This window comes from Gracilinanus agilis, chromosome 3 (assembly GCF_016433145.1).
Source record: "Gracilinanus agilis isolate LMUSP501 chromosome 3, AgileGrace, whole genome shotgun sequence".
NCBI classification, from domain to species: Eukaryota; Metazoa; Chordata; class Mammalia; order Didelphimorphia; family Didelphidae; genus Gracilinanus; species Gracilinanus agilis.
This window is the reverse complement of record NC_058132.1, coordinates 94,924,552-94,941,914: the sequence shown is the minus strand read 5'-3', so window position 1 is coordinate 94,941,914 and position 17,363 is coordinate 94,924,552. Positions and strand designations below refer to the sequence as shown.

Below are 17,363 nucleotides of genomic sequence, written 5' to 3'. Positions count from 1 at the left end.
CCCCAGAAGAGAAAGATAAACAAGAAGAAATCTTTAACACTTGACAACTTTTACACAGAGAAAATCCAGACAACAGAGCAAACAGAAGAGGAGAACAAAAAAGCAATCACATCCAAACCTTCCCAAAATAATGAAAACCAGTCACAAGCTCTTGAAGAGTTCAAATCTGAGATGATGAGAAAGATGGAAAAGATTTGGCTAGAGAAGTGGGAAATAGCTCAAAAGGAAATCAGGCAAGAAAATAACAGTTTAAAAGGCAGAATTTCACAATTGGAAAGTGAGGCAAGTAAATTGAAGACCAGAAACGACCAAATTGAAAAGGAAAACAAAAAAATTATAACCGAAAACCAAAAGATTATAGCCAAAAACCAGTCTCTAAAGGCTAGAATTGAGCAATTAGAAGCTAATGATCTCTCAAGACAGCAAGAACAAATAAAACAAAGTCAAAAGACTGATAAAATAGAAGGAAACATGAAATACCTCAATGAAAAAGTGACAGACCAAGAAAACAGGTCTAGAAGAGACAATTTGAGAATCATTGGTCTTCCTGAAAAAGCAGAAATTAATAGAAATTTGGATTCCATACTAAAATTATTCACCAAAATTGCCCTGAAGTTCTACAACAAGAAGGCAATATAGACATTGAAAGGATCCATAGATCACCCTCTATACTAGACTCTGAAAAGACAACCCGCAGGAATATAATAGCCAAATTCAAGAGCTTCCAAGTAAAAGAAAAATTTTACAAGAAGCCAGAAAGAGACAATTCAGATATCAAGGAGCACCCATCAGGATCACACAGGATCTGGCAGCCTCCACACTAAAAGACTGCAAGGCTTGGAATATGATATTCAGAAAGGCAAGAGAACTGGGTCTACAACCAAGGATCAACTACCCATCAAAAGCGACTATATACTTCCAGGGGAAAGTACGGGCATTCAACAAGATAGAAGATTTCCAAGTATTTGCACAGAAAAGTCCAGGACTAAATGTAAAGTTCGATATCCAACCACAAAAATCAAGAGAAACATGAAAAGGTAAATAAGAAACAGAGGGGAAAGAAAGAAAACTCTTATTTTTTAAATTTGCCTCTTTAAGGGCTTCAATAAGATCTAATTACTTGTATTCCTATGTGGAGAAATGTTATGTGTAATTCTCTGTAGTTAACTCTAATGACTATTATAAGTTTCACTATTATAGTAATTAAAAGAATTATTCATAGGGAGAGTAGGAGTACTATATGGTCTAAGATGATATGGGGGTGGGAAAGAGTGGGGCAAATAGTAGAGGACACCAAGAGAAACTTGAATGAATGAGAAAAATAGGATATTCTATTATATACAAAGAGGGCATGGGAAGGAGAGGGGATAAATACTATTATAAGAAGAAGAGGAAGAGAACTTTAAGAGGTAATATTGAAACCTTACCCTCAGTAGAATTAACCCTGAAAAGGAAGAGTAGCTATATCCATTGGAATATAGAACTCTATCTAACCCTACTGAGAAAGTTGGGATAAACCAAGGGGAGCAGGGGAGTGCGGAGGTCAAAGAAGGGGGGGCAGAATTCATTAGACCTTAAAAATAAAAAAGGAGAATAACAAGGGAGGGGGTGGAAAGGGAAGTAAATCAAGGGAGGGGACAAAAGGGACTGGTCTAAAACAAACCACTGGTTTAAAAGGAAATAGCATAAGAAGAAGGGGTAGAACTAGGAGAGGATACCAAAATGTCGGGGAATACACAACTGATAATTATAACTCTGAATGTGAATGGGATGAACTCGCCCATAAAATGGAAGCAAATAGCAGAGTGGATTAGAAACCAAAATCCTACCATATGTTGTCTGCAAGAAGAAATACATATGAGGCAGGTGGACATACACAGGTTTAAGGTAAAGGGCTTGAGCAAAATCTTTTGGTCTTCAAATAAGAAAAAGAAGGCAGGAGTGGCGATTATGATTTCTGACAAAGCCAAAGTAAAAATAAATATGATTTAAAAAGATAGGGAAGGTAATTACATCCTGATTAAAGGCAGTATAGACAATGAGGAAATAACAGTGCTCAATATGTATGCACCAAATGGCATAGCATCCAAATTCCTAAAGGAGAAACTGGCAGAGCTCAAGAAGGAAATAGATAGTAAAACCATACTAGTGGGAGATCTAAATATTCCTCTTTCAGATTTAGATAAATCAAACCAAAAAATAAATAAGAAAGAGGTAAGAGAGATGAATGAAATCCTAGACAAATTAGATTTAATAGATATGTGGAGAAAAATAAATAGGGACAAAAAGGAATATACCTTCTTTTCAGCTGCACATGGTACATTCACAAAGATAGACCATGTAATAGGGCATAGAAACACTGCAAATAAATGCAAAAAAGCAGAAATAATAACCTTCTCATATCATAATGTGATAAAAATAATAATTAGTAAGGGCACCTGGACAGGTAAATCAAAAACTAATTGGAAATTAAATAATATGATTCTCCAAAACCAGTTAGTCAAAGAAGAAAACATAGAAACAATTAACAATTTCATTGAAGAGAATGACAATGATGAGACATCCTATCAAACTCTGTGGGATGCAGCTAAGGCAGTACTCAGGGGGAAATTTATATCTTTGAGTGCACATATATTATTAACAAATTAGGGAGGGCAGAGATTAATGAATTTGGCATGCAACTTAAAAAACTTGAAAGCAAGCAAATTAAAAATCCCCAGATGAAAACTAAATTAGAAATACTAAAAATCAAGGGAGAAATTAATAAAATTGAAAGTAAAAGAACTATTGAATTAATGAATAAGACTAGAAGCTGGTATTTTGAGAAAACAGATAAAATAGACAAAGTACTGGTCAATCTAATAAAAAAAAGGAAAGAAGAAAACCAAATTGACAGTATCAAAGATGAAAAGGGAGACCTCACCTCTAATGAAGAGGAAATTAAGGCAATCATTAAAAACTATTTTGCCCAATTATATGGCAATAAATACAGCAATCTAAATAATACGGATGAATATTTACAAAAATATAAATTGCTTAGATTAACAGCAGAAGAAATAGAATACCTAAATAATCCCATATCAGAAAAAGAAAATCGAACAAGTCATCAAAGAACTCCCTGAGAAAAAATCGCCAGGGTCTGATGGATTCACAAGTGAATTCTATCAAACATTCAAAGAACAACTAATCCCAACACTATACAAATTATTTGATATAATAAGCAAAGAAGGAGTCCTACCAAACTCCTTTTATGATACAAATATGGTACTGATTCCAAAGCCAGGTAGATCAAAAACAGAAAAAGAAAACTACAGACCAATTTCCCTAATGAACGTAGATGCAAAAATCTTTAATAGAATACTAGCAAAGAGACTCCAGCAAGTAATCAAGAGGATTGTCTACCATGATCAGGTGGGATTTGTATCAGGAATGCAAGGATGGTTCAACATTAGGAAAACCATCCACATAATTGAACATATCAACAATCTAACAAACAAAAATCACATGATTATCTCAATAGATGCTGAAAAAGCCTTTGACAAAATACAACATCCATTCCTTTTGAAAACACTGAAAAGTATAGGAATAGAAGGTCCTTTCCTAAAAATAATAAACAGTATATATCTAAAACCATCAACAAGCATCATATGCAATGGGGATAAATTAGAAGCCTTCCCAATAAGATCAGGAGTGAAACAAGGATGCCCATTATCACCTCTGTTATTTAACATTGTACTAGAAACACTAGCAGTAGCAATTAGAGAAGAAAAAGAAATTGAAGGTATCAAAATAGGCATTGAGGAGACTAAGCTATCACTCTTTGCAGATGACATAATGGTCTACTTAAAATATCCTAGAGAATCAACTAAGAAGCTTGTAGAAATAATCAACAACTTTAGCAAAGTTGCAGGATACAAAATAAATGCACATAAATCATCAGCATTTCTATATATTTCCAACACATCACAGCAGCAAGAGGTAGATAGAGAAACACCATTTAAAATCACACTAGACAATATAAAATACTTAGGATTCTATCTACCAAAACAAACAGAAATTATACGAAAACAACTATAAAACACTTTCCAAACAAATAAAACTAGATCTAAACAATTGGAAAAACATTGATTGCTCATGGGTAAGGCAAGCTAACATAATAAAAATGACCATTCTACCCAAATTAATTTACTTATTTAGTGCCGTACCTATCAAACTACCAAAGAACTTTTTTACTGAATTAGAAAAAACTATAACAAAGTTCATTTGGAATAACAAAAGATCAAGAATATCAAAGGAAATAATGGAAAAAATGTGAAGGAAGGTGGCCTAGCAGTACCAGATATTAAACTGTACTATAAAGCAGCGGCCATCAAAACAGTATGGTACTGGCTAAGAGACAGAAGGGAGGATCAGTGGAATAGACTTGGGGTAAGTGACATCAGCAAGACAGTGTATGATAAACCCAAAGAGCCCAACTTTTGGGACAAAAATCCACTATTTGATAAAAACTGCTGGGAAATTTGGAAAACTATATGGGAGAGATTAGGTTTAGATCAACAACTCACATCCTACACCAAGATAAATTCAGATTGGGTGAATGACTTGAATATAAAGAGGGAAACTATAAAAAAGTTAAGTGAACACAGAGTAGTATACCTGTCAGATCTCTGGGAAAGGAAAGATTTTAAAACCAAGCAAGAGTTAGAGAAAATTACAAAATGTAAAATAAATAATTTTGATTATATTAAATTAAAAAGCTTTTATGCAAACAAAAACAGTACAACCAAAATCAGAAGGGAAACAACAAATTGGGAAAAAATCTTTATAACAAAAAACTCTGACAGGGGTTTAATTACTCAAATATACAAGGAGTTAAATCAATTGTATAAAAAAATCAAACCATTCCCCAGTTGATAAATGGGCAAGGGACATGAATAGGCAATTTTCATATAAAGAAATTAAAACTATCATTAAGCACATGAGAAAGTGTTCCAAATCTCTAATAATTAAAGAAATGCAAATCAAAACAACTCTGAAGTATCACCTCACACCTAGCAGATTGGCTAAAATGAGAGAAGGTGAGAGCAATGAATGTTGGAGGGGATGTGGCAAAATTGGGACATTAATGCATTGCTGGTGGAGTTGTGAACTGATCCAACCATTCTGGATGGCAATTTGGAATCATGCTCAAAGGGCTATAAAAGAATGCCTGCCCTTTGATCCAGCCAAACCATTGTTGGGGTTGTACCCCAAAGAGATCATAGATAAAAACACTTGAACAAAAATATTTATAGCTGCACTTTTTGTGGTGGCAAAAGGAGGGTATGTCCTTCAATTGGGGAATGGCTGAACAAATTGTGGTATATGCTGGTGATGGAATACTATTGTGCTCAAAGGAATAATAAACTGGAGGAGTTCCAGGCAAACTGGAGAGACCTCCGAGAACAGATACAGAGCGAAAGGAGCAGAGCCAGAAGAACATTGTACACTGAGACTGATACACTGTGATAAAATAGAATGTAATGGACTTTTGTACTAGCAGCAATGCAATGACCCAGGACAGTTTTGAGGAATTTATGGTAAAGAACACTACCCACATTCAGAGGAAGAATTGCAGGAGTGGAAACAGAAGAAAAACAACTGCTTGAACACATGGGTTGAAGCAGACATGATTGGGGATGTAGACTTGAAACTACCACACCAATGTAACTATCAACAATTTGAAAATAGGTCTTGATCAGTGACACATGTTAAAACCAGTGAAAATGCGCATCGGCTTTGGTGGGGGAGATTGGGGCAGGTGAAGGGGAAAGTAAGAGCATGAATTATGTAACCATGTTAACTTTTCTAAAAAATAAAAATTATTAAATGGGAAAAAAAGGATGGGGAGACATGGGTAACAAGAAAACTTCTAGCAGCTTTTGACAATTTCGTTTAATTAAAATAGAGATAGTAAAAGAATAATAGTTTTAGGTAGTAATTATAGGTAGTTATAGGACAACTAGTATAGACATTAAGGAAATTTTCTTTCTCAGTCTTAACACTGCGCTCTTGCCTGCGCTGGATCAGGAAAGGAAAGGAAGGAGAAAACAATAGAATAGCAAGTTGTCAACTTTGACTGAATCACCAAGGAAGTGAAAAGTAGTGTTAAGATACAGCCAAAAGATCATTTGAAAGCATATTGCAAAGGGTCTTATAAGGTCAGGATTAGTAGTTTGCATTTTACTGTGTAGGCAATGGTTTGAAAATAAGAGCATGGTATAAGATTGCTTGGGTGTCAGGTAGAAAATGGGCTTCAGGAAAGGGCTATTATAGCAGCAGGAAGACCAGCATTTGAGTCTGGTGGACACTCTTAGAGGAAATATGAACAGTGCTCCATGAAGCTGGTGCACAGGGTCATAGTTTTAGAGCTGGGAGGGACATAAAAGTTCATCTTAACCAACCTCCTCATCATACAACTATTAACTTGAGATCTAGAGAGAGAAAGGGGGCTACACAAAGTCACAAATATACTTAATAGTCAAGCCAGGATTCAAACCAAAGTTCTCTAACTCCAAGTCCAACCCATTGTACCAGCTGCCTTTTAGTTTATGTACACATGGTGACATGACTATTTTTTTTTTTCCTGCAGGTTATCCAAAGAACTTCTACTGGATTCCCAACAAACCCTGGTCTTCAAAGTTTGGCATAAAGCAGGTATCAACTCTCTTCTTGTTTTGAAGCTATTACTTACAGGAAACTAGTTGAGTATCTGTTAAACTGTCCTATTAGTAGTCTGAAAGTCATTTTTTTTTTGCTCTCTTGAAGAATATGATAATCAAAAGAAAAGGAGTATGTTAAGTGAATATAAGGAAAGGAAGATTGTTTAGTGTCCTGTAATATAATCAAATAATCTCATAGTTGGAAGGATCTTAGAAGGCATCTAATGTGATCCAGAATTCAATTCCACTTGGATTCATACAACCACAGACCCAGAATGTCAGTTAGAGAATAGAATATATTCAACCAGTATATTAATAAGCATTTATTAAGCACCCACTATGTTACAGGCACTAGTCTTTAGTGCTGTGTATACAAAAAAAGTCCCTTTCAAGGAACTCACAATCTAATGGGAGAGACAATAAAAAGCAAACAAACTTATACAGGATATATAGGAAATAGAGAGAAGGTACTAGAATTAAGAGGGGTTGGGAAAGGCTTCCTATAGAAAGTGATATTTTAGTTGGAACTTGAAGGAAACCAGAAGACAGAAATGGGGAGAATATTACAGGCATGGGGGACAGTCATAGAAAATGCCTAGAGCCAAGAGACATGGAATGTCTTATTTGCAGAACAGCAAGGAGACTAATGTCACTGAAATGATGAGGAGTACCTGAGATATAAGAAAAATGAAAAGGTAGGAGGGGACCAGGATATGTAGGGCTTTGAACATCAAACAGAGGTTTTTGCATTTGATCCTAGAAGTGTCAAGGATCCACTGGAGTTTATTGAGAATTGGGGTGGCATGGTGAAACCTGAACCTTAGGAAAATCCCTTTAGCAACCAAATGGAGACCCATAGAAGATGGTTTAGAGTGAGTAGAGATTTGTGGCAAACAGGCCTGTCAGCATGCTATTATTACAGTGGTTCAGGTGTGAAGTAATAATGGCCTACACCTGGGTGGTGACTGGTCAGAGGAGAGAAGGATGTATATTCTAAAAATGTTACAAAGGTGAAGGGGGCAGCTGGGTAACTCAGTGGATTGAGAGCCAGGCCTAGAGACTGGAGGTCCTAGGTTCAAGTCTGGCATCACACACTTCCCAGCTGTGTGACCCTGGGCAAGTCACTTGACCCCGATTGCCTAGCCCTTACTACTCTTCTGCTTTGGAACCAATACTCAGTATTGACTCCAAGATGGAAGGTAAGGGTTTTAAAAAAACAACAACAACAAAGGTGAAATCAACAGGCCTTGGCAACAGATTGGACATGGGAAGTGAGAAATAGTAAAGAGTCAAGCCTGGGAACTCAAAGGATGATGGTGCCTTCTTCAGTAATAGGGATGTTTAGAACGAGGATAGGATTTAGGGGAAAGAAGTCAGTTTTGGATATGTCAAGTTGAAGATGTCTACTTAAAGATGTCTGAGAGGCAGTTGGAGATGCAAAACTGGAGGTTAGCAGAGAGATTGGGGCAGAAGTAGATTTGAGAATTTTCAGCAGAGAAATGGTAGTTAAATCCATGGGAAATAATATCACCAAGTCAAATGGTATGAAGGGGGAAACAAAGAAGGCCCAGGGCAGAACCCTATGAGACACCTATGCATAGTTAGAGGTCATGATCTGGGGGAGGAGCCAGCAAAGAAGACTGATAAAGAGCACTCAGATAGGTAGGAGGAGAATCGGGGTGTCTGAATTCAAGCCTAGAATATCAAAAAGAATTTGATCGGCAGTGTGAAAGACTGCAGAATGTTCAAGAAAAATGACCTTAAGAAAAAGCTATTGAATTTAGCACTTAAAAAAAACATTGGTAATTTTGGAATGATCAGTTTTGATAAAATGATGAGATTAGAAACAATTATAAAGGGTTAAGAAGAAAGTGAGAAGTGAGAAAGTAGAGGAAGGTATTGTAGATGGTAAGTAAGGATTTTTTAAAAAGAAAAGAAAAGGAAAGGAAAAAAAGAAAACAAATGATAGTTCATTGATTGCCACTAAACAAGTTGTGGCATATGATTGGAATGGTACTTTTATACTATAAAAAATGATGGGGGAGGAGGAGGAGTTTCAGAAAAACGGGGCAAAACCTATATGACCCTAATGCAAAGTGAAGTGAGAAGTGATAGGTTATTGTGCATAATAACAGCAAAACTGTAATGATGATCAACTGAAAGATTTGGCTATTTACAGTGATGCAAGCAAATCCAAAGAACTCATGAAGAAAAAATGAGAGAGAGAACTAATGAACTGAGTGCAAATTGAAGTATATTTTTGTTTGTTTTTTCCTATTTTTTTTGTTTGTTCTGTTGTACATGGCTAATATGGAAATGTGTTTTGCATAATTTCACATCTATGATTGGTATAATATTGCTTGCTTTCTCAGTAGCTGGGGAAGGGGTGGGAGGGAAAGAATTTAGAACTCAAAATTTAAAAAGTAAAGAATGTTTTAAAAAAAAATAATAAATCCAGGGGGAAAAAAAGAAAAGAAATGTTGTAATGAGGATAGCAAAGATGGTAATGTGTATCAAAATTGGAAGGACTTTTAGATATAAAGTAAGAAATGTAAGAAATCTCTCTATTACCCATTCCTATCTTTGTCCCAAAGATATCCAGATCTACCTTTAATTACCCGACAACTAGATCCAACAGTCATCTATCCCTGTCACCTCTCTTTCTTTACTTCCCACTCATTTCTCAACTCCTTGTGATCTGGTTTACTATACCACCATTCTTTCAGAACTGCCTTCTCAAATGATCTCTTAGCTTTTTAAAAATAATTTTAACATTTTTTTAATTTAGAATGCCAAGTTTTCTCCTCTTGCCTCTCTCTCACCCATTGAGAAGGCAAGCAGTATGATTAATATGAATTATACAAGTGAAGTCAGGAAAATTATTTCCATATTAGCAATGGGGTGAGGGATAGGTGGGATAAGAAAAAGCAAGAAATATAAAGAAGTGAAAAAAAAGGTATACTTCAGTCTTCACTCACATTTTATCAGTTCTCTCCCAGAATGTAAATAACATTTTTCGTTGTGAGTCCTTCAGAATTGTCTTTGGTCATTGTATTAATTAGATCAACTAAGGGTTTCACAATTGAACATCATACAGAATTACTGTTACTGTGTACAATATTCTCCTTGTTCTTTTCACTTCACTTTGCATCAGTTCATATAATCAGTTGCCAGGTTTTTTTAAAAAATCATTCCACATGTCATTTCTCAAAGCACAATAGTATTCCATCACAATCATATACCATAGCTTGTTTAACCATTCCCCAATTGGAGAGTATTCTCTCTATTCCCAATTCTTTGCCACCACAAATAATTGTTATAAATATTTTTGTACATATAGTTCCTTTTCCTTTTTCTTTGCTCTCTTTGGGATGCAGACTTAATTAGTGGCATTGCTGTGTCAGAGGGCATATATACAGTTTTATAATCCTTAGGACATAATTACAAAATTTTCTACAGAATGGTTGAACCAGTTCACAGCTCCACCAGCAGTAGATTAGTGTTCCAATTTTTCCACATGACTATTTTTTCATATGACTATAAATATCTTTGATTTCTTCCTCTGAAAATGCCCATTCATATGCTTTGATCATTTTTCATTTGGGGAATAGCTTACCAATGGTCTCTTTAACTGCTAAATACAAAGATTTTTTTTTTCTCAGTCCTCATCTTACTCAAACCTCTCTTGAATTTTTGAGACTGTTAAGCAAACGATGCTCCTGGTTATCCTCTTCTCCCTTTGCTGCCTGTGACATTGCTTTGTCTTGGTTTTCCTACATTTTTTACTAGTTATTTTTCATGTTCCCTTCATTGAATCAACATCTATCTCCTACATACTAAATAAACATGGGTATCCCTCAGATGATAGAGGACAACCCAACAGATGTAATAGGTAGTTTTAGTTACATACAATTGAAAACGTTTTGCACAAATTTATCGTTCTCTTTCTAAATTATCATCCATTTGATCTCCAAGCATGAGTGATTCCCAGAGTTCTAACCTAGGCCATCCTATCTCTTTACACTCTTGGTGATATCATGAGCTTCCATGGATTCAATTATCATCTCTCAACAGATGCTTCTAAATTTTTCTGTTCAGCCTCTCTAGTTTTATATCCTTGGATACATTCTTGACATCTCTCCTTCACACCCCATAGCCTGTCAGCCACCAAGCCTTGTTAATTCTAACTCTACAATATCTTTTTCATCTGCTTCTTTTTCTCTCCTTATTTCAATGCAAGGTCCTTGCCTAGATAATTATTAGGTTTTTTTAATTATTTTTTTAATTAACCAGCACTTACTTTCTTTCCCTTCTACTGCTACCACTCCCCTGAAGAGCATTAAGTCCCTAATTAGTCTTTCTTTTCATTCTTTCCCCTTTCTGTTCCAGTCTTTTCACAGCTGCCAAACTAAAATTCCTAAGGAATAGACCCCTTTAGTAGTTCCCAATTGTCTCTAGGATATATTATCCACTCTTCAGTTTGACATTGAAAATCCTTCATGACCTAGCTCCATGTACCTTTCCAGATTTATTTCGTGTTGTTCCCTGTATATACCATGCTTTCCAAGTGTAGTCAAACTCCTAGCTAGTCCCAAAGTTGTCATTCCATCTCTAAACTGCATATTCTTCTTAGCATGGCCTTTCTCCTCACTTCTCCCTTACAGAATCCCTCTTTTTTCAAGATTTGCCTCAGGTACAACCTCCTTAGTCTCAGAACATAATAGCAGAGATGGCAGGGTTGTTGTGGGTCCCATATTCAACCCTGTTTTATCTATATATAAATCAGCTAAATCAAAATGAGGTCAAACGATTTGCCTAGGTTCACAAATTGAGTTAGTGGCAGAAGCAAGATTATTATAATCTGAACTTTTCCTGAATTAACCCAGTAGTCGGTCAGCTAGCCAGTGATGGGCAAACTACAGCCAGCAGACCAGATGCGCCGAGATGTGGCCCTCTGAAATGTTCTATCCAGCCATGTGACATTTTTCCTAATCTGACGAATACAATGAGTAGGATACAATACAATGAAACTTCGAAAGAGTTGCCTTAGAAACAGACTGACAGATGAGCATTTCCTTTCCTTTGGCTCCTCTTTAAAAAGTTTGCCCATCACTAAGCTAGACTGTTAAGGAGGAAGTAAGTGCTTAGATGATATTTCTAACAACCATTCTTCTTATGCTAAGCCTTTTATATCTCATACTCCCTACCCCTTAAAGAAACACTTTGACCTACATGCTCTTAGAGAACCACCTGGTATATAAAACAAACAGAAATGGTAAGGGAAGAGATACATCGCCAACATAGCCTTTCCTTACACAACACAAGCATGCAGCCTATAGCTCTTTCCCCCATCACCTCTCTCATTGTCCACACAAAACTAGTATCAAACAAATACAGTGCAAATTTACAATCCAGTAGCCTCTCTAATAACACATTAGACTAGCATAAATCTAAATAAGCAGAAACTGTAGCTCAGTGGATTGAGAGTCAGGCCTAGAGACAGGAGGTCCTAGGTTCAAATCTGGCCTCAGCCACTTCCCAGCTGTGTGACCCTGGGCAAGTCACTTGACCCCCATTGTCCACCCTTACCACTCTTCCACCTAGGAGCCAATACACAGAAGTTAAGGGTTTAAAAAAACAAACAAACAAGTAAATAAATAGATAAGCAGAAACTGTTACAGATCATATCAACATACAGGACTAATTTTCTGCTTTAAAATGAAGATTCTAAAAAAAAGAATTTCATGCCTGAATTTTATATTGGTCCCTTCAGATAGTCATTGATATAAAGATAAAAAGGTCCATAAATTTCTATGATTATAGTTACTCTATCCTCCTGGTTTCATATAGAACCAAACTTAGACTTTAATGGTAGCAAAATGACATTGTGGATAGAATGCTGGGTATGACATCAAGAAGACTTAAGTTAAAATCCCTTCAAACATTTTCTAATTACTCCCCCAATTCACCCTCCCTTATAGTATTTAGTACTCCCTTTCTTCTTATTCCCCTCCTACTTCTCTTTAGGGTCTTTTTTTTTTAAACCCTTATCTTCTGTCTTAGAATCAATACCGTGTATTGGTTCCAAGGCAGAAGAGTGGTAAGGGCTAGGCAGTGGGGGTGAAGTGACTTGCCCAGGGTCACACAGCTAGGAAGTGACTGAGACCAGATTTGAACCTAGGACCTCCCGTCTCTAGGCCTGGTTCTCAATCCACTGAGCCACCCAGCTGCCCCCTCTATAGGATCTTTTAATCATAGCCACCACCCCCATCACTTCCCCCTTATATTACTCCCCTCTACAATATTCCCTTTCTCATTCCTCTTCTACTTCTCTATAGGGTAAAATAGGATTCTGTAACCCAATGAATCTGGCTATTCTCTCTCTGAGCCAGTTCTAATAAGAATAAAATTTAAGGGGGCAACTGAGTGGCTCAGTGGATTGAGAGGCAGGCCTAGAGATGGAAGGTCCTAGGTTCAAATCTAGCCTCAGACATTTTCTAGCTGTGTGACTCTTGGCAAGTCACTTAACCCCCATTGCCTAGCCTTTAATGCTAGTGCCTTGTGAATTGTATTTTTCTGGCTGCTTGCAGTATTTTTCCTTGGCCTGGGAGCTCTTGAACTTGGCTATAACATTCCTGGGAATTGTCATTTGGGGATTTATTTCAGGAGGTGATCTGTGGATTCTTTCAATTTCTGTTTTACTTCTGTTCAAGAGTATCAGGGCAGTTTTTCTTTGATAATTTTTTCGTAATATGATATCTAGGCCTTTTTTTTTTATCATGACTTTCAGGTAGTCCGGTAATTCTAAAATGGTTCTCCTGGATCTATTTTCCAGGTCCGTTTTATTTTCTATGAGATATTTTATATTTTCTTCCAATTTTTTTTCATACTTTTGATTTTGTTTTATTGTTTCTTAATGTCTCGTGGAGTCATTAGCTTCTATTTGCACAATTCTAATTTTTAAAGAATTATTTTCTTCCATGACCTTTTGATCTTCTTTTTCCATTTGGTCCATTCTACTTTTCATGGAACTATTTTCTTCATTGGATTTTTTTTTTTTGCCTCTTTTTCCATTTGGCTAATTCTACTTTACTGATTCTGTACCTTGTTCTGTATCCATAGAAATTTTCTATGATTAGCTGTTTCTTTTGCTGCTTTTTCATTTTCTAAGGCTTTTTTTTTTTTTGCATGTGACTGGAAATTCTAAAAGCTGCTAATTTTGTCTCCTCTGCTAATGGTTTGCAGTACTCAGCACTGTGAGCTATTTGCCCTGGGACTAGGACTTCATCCACCGCACAGGCTTGAAAGGGCCAAGTGCTACAGACCTTAGGCCTCACAGGCTGGTGCCAGGGCTTGGAATTTCAAATAGTGTGGGGGGGGGTTCTCTTTTGTTGGTGTAGGCAGGGTCTTGGGATCCTGAAGTTAGTTAGTCTATGCCTGGGCTCAGAACCTGGTGCAATAAGTAGAGGGGTCGTCAGCCAACACTCCTCTTTGTGCAGTTTTACTTCCAGTTCCCCCTTATCCTGTGAAAATCAACTCTCTGCTTACCTTTCAAGTTGTTTTCCACAGAAGAGACTCCTCTCTCTCTGTCCTGTTATTGGTTTTTGACTCCTGTCATTTTGAGGCACTTTTTAAAGGTTGGTTTGGAAGGATTCTCAGAGCATTTTCAGCTTTCATTACTATTAAACCTCCATCTTGGCTCCACCCTCCTCTTTTTCCCTTAAAACATTTTCTAGCTTTGTGACCCTGAATGACTTAACCTTATTATTCCTCAGTTTCTTCATCTCTAAAGTGAGGAGGTTGGACTCAGTGTCTGCTAAGGACCAGACCCTTCCAGTTCCTGTGATCCTAATTGGCCTTAGAATGGAATGGAAACTAAATAACATTATTTACTATAGGTTTCAAGTTATCCAACATTAAGTAGTAGAAAGAATACTGGATTTGAATTTGGAAGTGATAAACTTTTTTTAACAAAATAAAATGTTATATCATCCCTTGATTCTTCTTCATTTTATTGATGTTTTCATTTTTATATTACATTCATTTCCAAATACATTCCTTATACCCTCTCTGCTACTCACCAAAGCTTGCCCTTATAGCAAATTTTTTTCTCTTGAATTCTTTTTTTCTCTTATTTTTTATTTTTTTCTCTTTCATGTAGAAACCATTTTTGACAATTTTTTTTGACATTTTAAAATTCAGATTTTCTCTCTCCCTACCTTCCAAAAAGTAAATGCACTAATATAGGTTATACTCATGCCTTATTGTAATATATATTTCCATATTGCTTATATCATGATAGAAGACATTTATCACACAGAAAATAGAAATCTCATGAAGGAAATATAGTGGAAGATGGCATACTTTGATCTGCACTCAGATTCAAACAGTTCCTTCTTTGGCTATGGATAGCATTTTCCTTAGGAGTCTCTTATTGTTATCTTGGAGACATGCTTTCCTGATAATGGTTTAGTCCTTCACAATTGATCATCGTATAATATTTCTATTACTTTATACTTAGTTCTCCTGGTTCTGCCCACTTTGTTTTGTATCAGTTCATGTGTTTTTCCAGGTATAGCAAATATGAGAGTGGAGAAACAGTTGGACAAAACTAACTAATGTATTGACTACATCTATTAAAAATTTGCAATATTCTTCCATAGTCTACCAATGACAAGAGGGGTGGTACATCTTTTCCAAGAATCAATTGGTCATTATACAAATTACACAGAATTCAGTTTTTCCTATTCTTTCAGTTCACATTGTTAGTGTTATTAGGTATCATGTTTTCCTAGTTCTAGTTTCTTCTCTGTATCAATTAAGATTGTTCTTTCCACATTTCCCTGAATTCACATTTTTATTTCTTACTACATTCTTAATATCATATTTGACTACCATAATTCCCTTAGCCATTTTACATGAATGGATAACCAATTTGTTTCTAGTACTTTTTATGATGCCACAAAAATAGTGTTATTCTGTGAATAATTTGTCATATATGGAATTTTTCTTTCAGTTTTTTAGAGCATATACTGTTATATTGAATCTCTGGGAGCCAGGAGTCCACACTGTTGATTGACAGGTGGATCCGTTGGATATTGGAATGTTCCCAGAGGGCCATGAGGATGGGGAGAGCAGTTGGCCTAGGAGGGTATAAAACACCCTGGCAGCCCTGGCTGGGGGTTCCTTTCCTTCCCTGACACCTGAGATCTGTGGATCCTGGTCTTTTGGGGATTGAGACTTGCTGGGCTCAAACTTGCAAGATCTTCCTGTCTTGTTCCTGATAACATCACCAACCTGTACCCAGACCATCATCTCTGATTCTACTGCACCTAGATATTAGGAAATCAATCATCTTAGCTCTCTAGGTTTCCCAGGACCCAGGAGGGATCCGGGAAGTGGGCAGGAGAAGAAGAAGAGGGTGGAAAGGGGTGGATATCCCAAAGACTGGTTAGGCATATCATCTAGCAAAGAAGAAGCTGAAACATCAAGCAGCAGTTTGCCCACTCTGGTTTGGCTGTGGCCAAGCTGGACCAGAGAAGCTAACTATCCTGACTCATTACTTGCCTACAGTTCTAAGGGATTATCATTACCAAATTTAGTTAGGGTTTCCCAATACCTCTATCTAATCCCAGTACCCCATCTTTATTAAATACAGTCAAAGCCTTTTAAAGTACCTTCCTGGAGTGGTTATTTCATAGCTTCTCTGGGAAGGGAGATACATAGTCAGAGACAAACCGTTACCAAGCTAATAGAGCCCATTTACACTATCAATCAACCCCAGGTGGGACCTGAAGGGATATCATCCATTGGCCTGCAGGATCCTGCCTGGGCACTGTTATAAAGGAGGGAGGTGTCATATCATCCTCTCCATCTATACAACATCTACATCTAGTGTTTTATTTTATAACAATACCCATCAGTGGAAACTCAGAATCAAAAGATATAAACATTTTAGCCATATTTTAAAAATTGCTTTCCAGAATAATTGAACCAATTCATATCTAATTGATATTTTGCCAGTCTGCTTTCCAAGTTTCCCATCAATTCTTTTCAAAATAAGAAATCTTCAAAAATAATTTATGGCCTTTGTTTTAGTGGGTTATTAAATCATTTATTTTTGTTTATTGCTTTTCTAGTCTATTCCACTTGTCTAATTTCTAATCTTTTAATCAAACTAAGTTTTGATGGTTTAACATCTAGAAGTGGTATTCCTTTCTCCATTCTTACATTTTTTCATTATTTTCATTGAAATTCCAGATCTTTTCTTTCTCCAAATTAATTTTGCTATTGTTTTACATAGTTCTATAAAGTAGTTTAATTAGTATAGCACGGAATCCATATTTATTTAGGTCTATTGTGATTTTGTTTATATTAACATGTTTCAAAGATGAGAAATCAATAGCTTTACCTTTGTCTTTTATTTTTTTATCATTTATTAATATTCATTTTTAACATGGTTACATGATTCATGCTCCACCTTTCCCCTTCAACACCCCCCCCCCGCAACCCCACCCATCCATGGCCGATGCGTATTTCCACTAGTTTTGTCATGTGTCCTTGATCAAGACCAATTTCCAAATTGTTGGTAGTTGCATTGGTGTGGTAGTTTCGAGTCCACACCCTCAATCATGTCCACCCCGACCCATGCGTTCAAGCAGT

At 36.4% G+C, this 17,363-nt stretch overlaps 1 protein-coding gene across 1 annotated transcript in view; it reads left to right on the top strand.

The window, feature by feature from the left end:
- Positions 1-17,363, top strand: part of C2CD3 (C2 domain containing 3 centriole elongation regulator) — a 175,150-nt gene that overhangs the window by 113,656 nt on the left and 44,131 nt on the right. Inside the window, 1 exon segment of the mRNA XM_044668915.1 lies at positions 6,632-6,696. Coding sequence (XP_044524850.1) covers positions 6,632-6,696 — 65 coding nt within the window.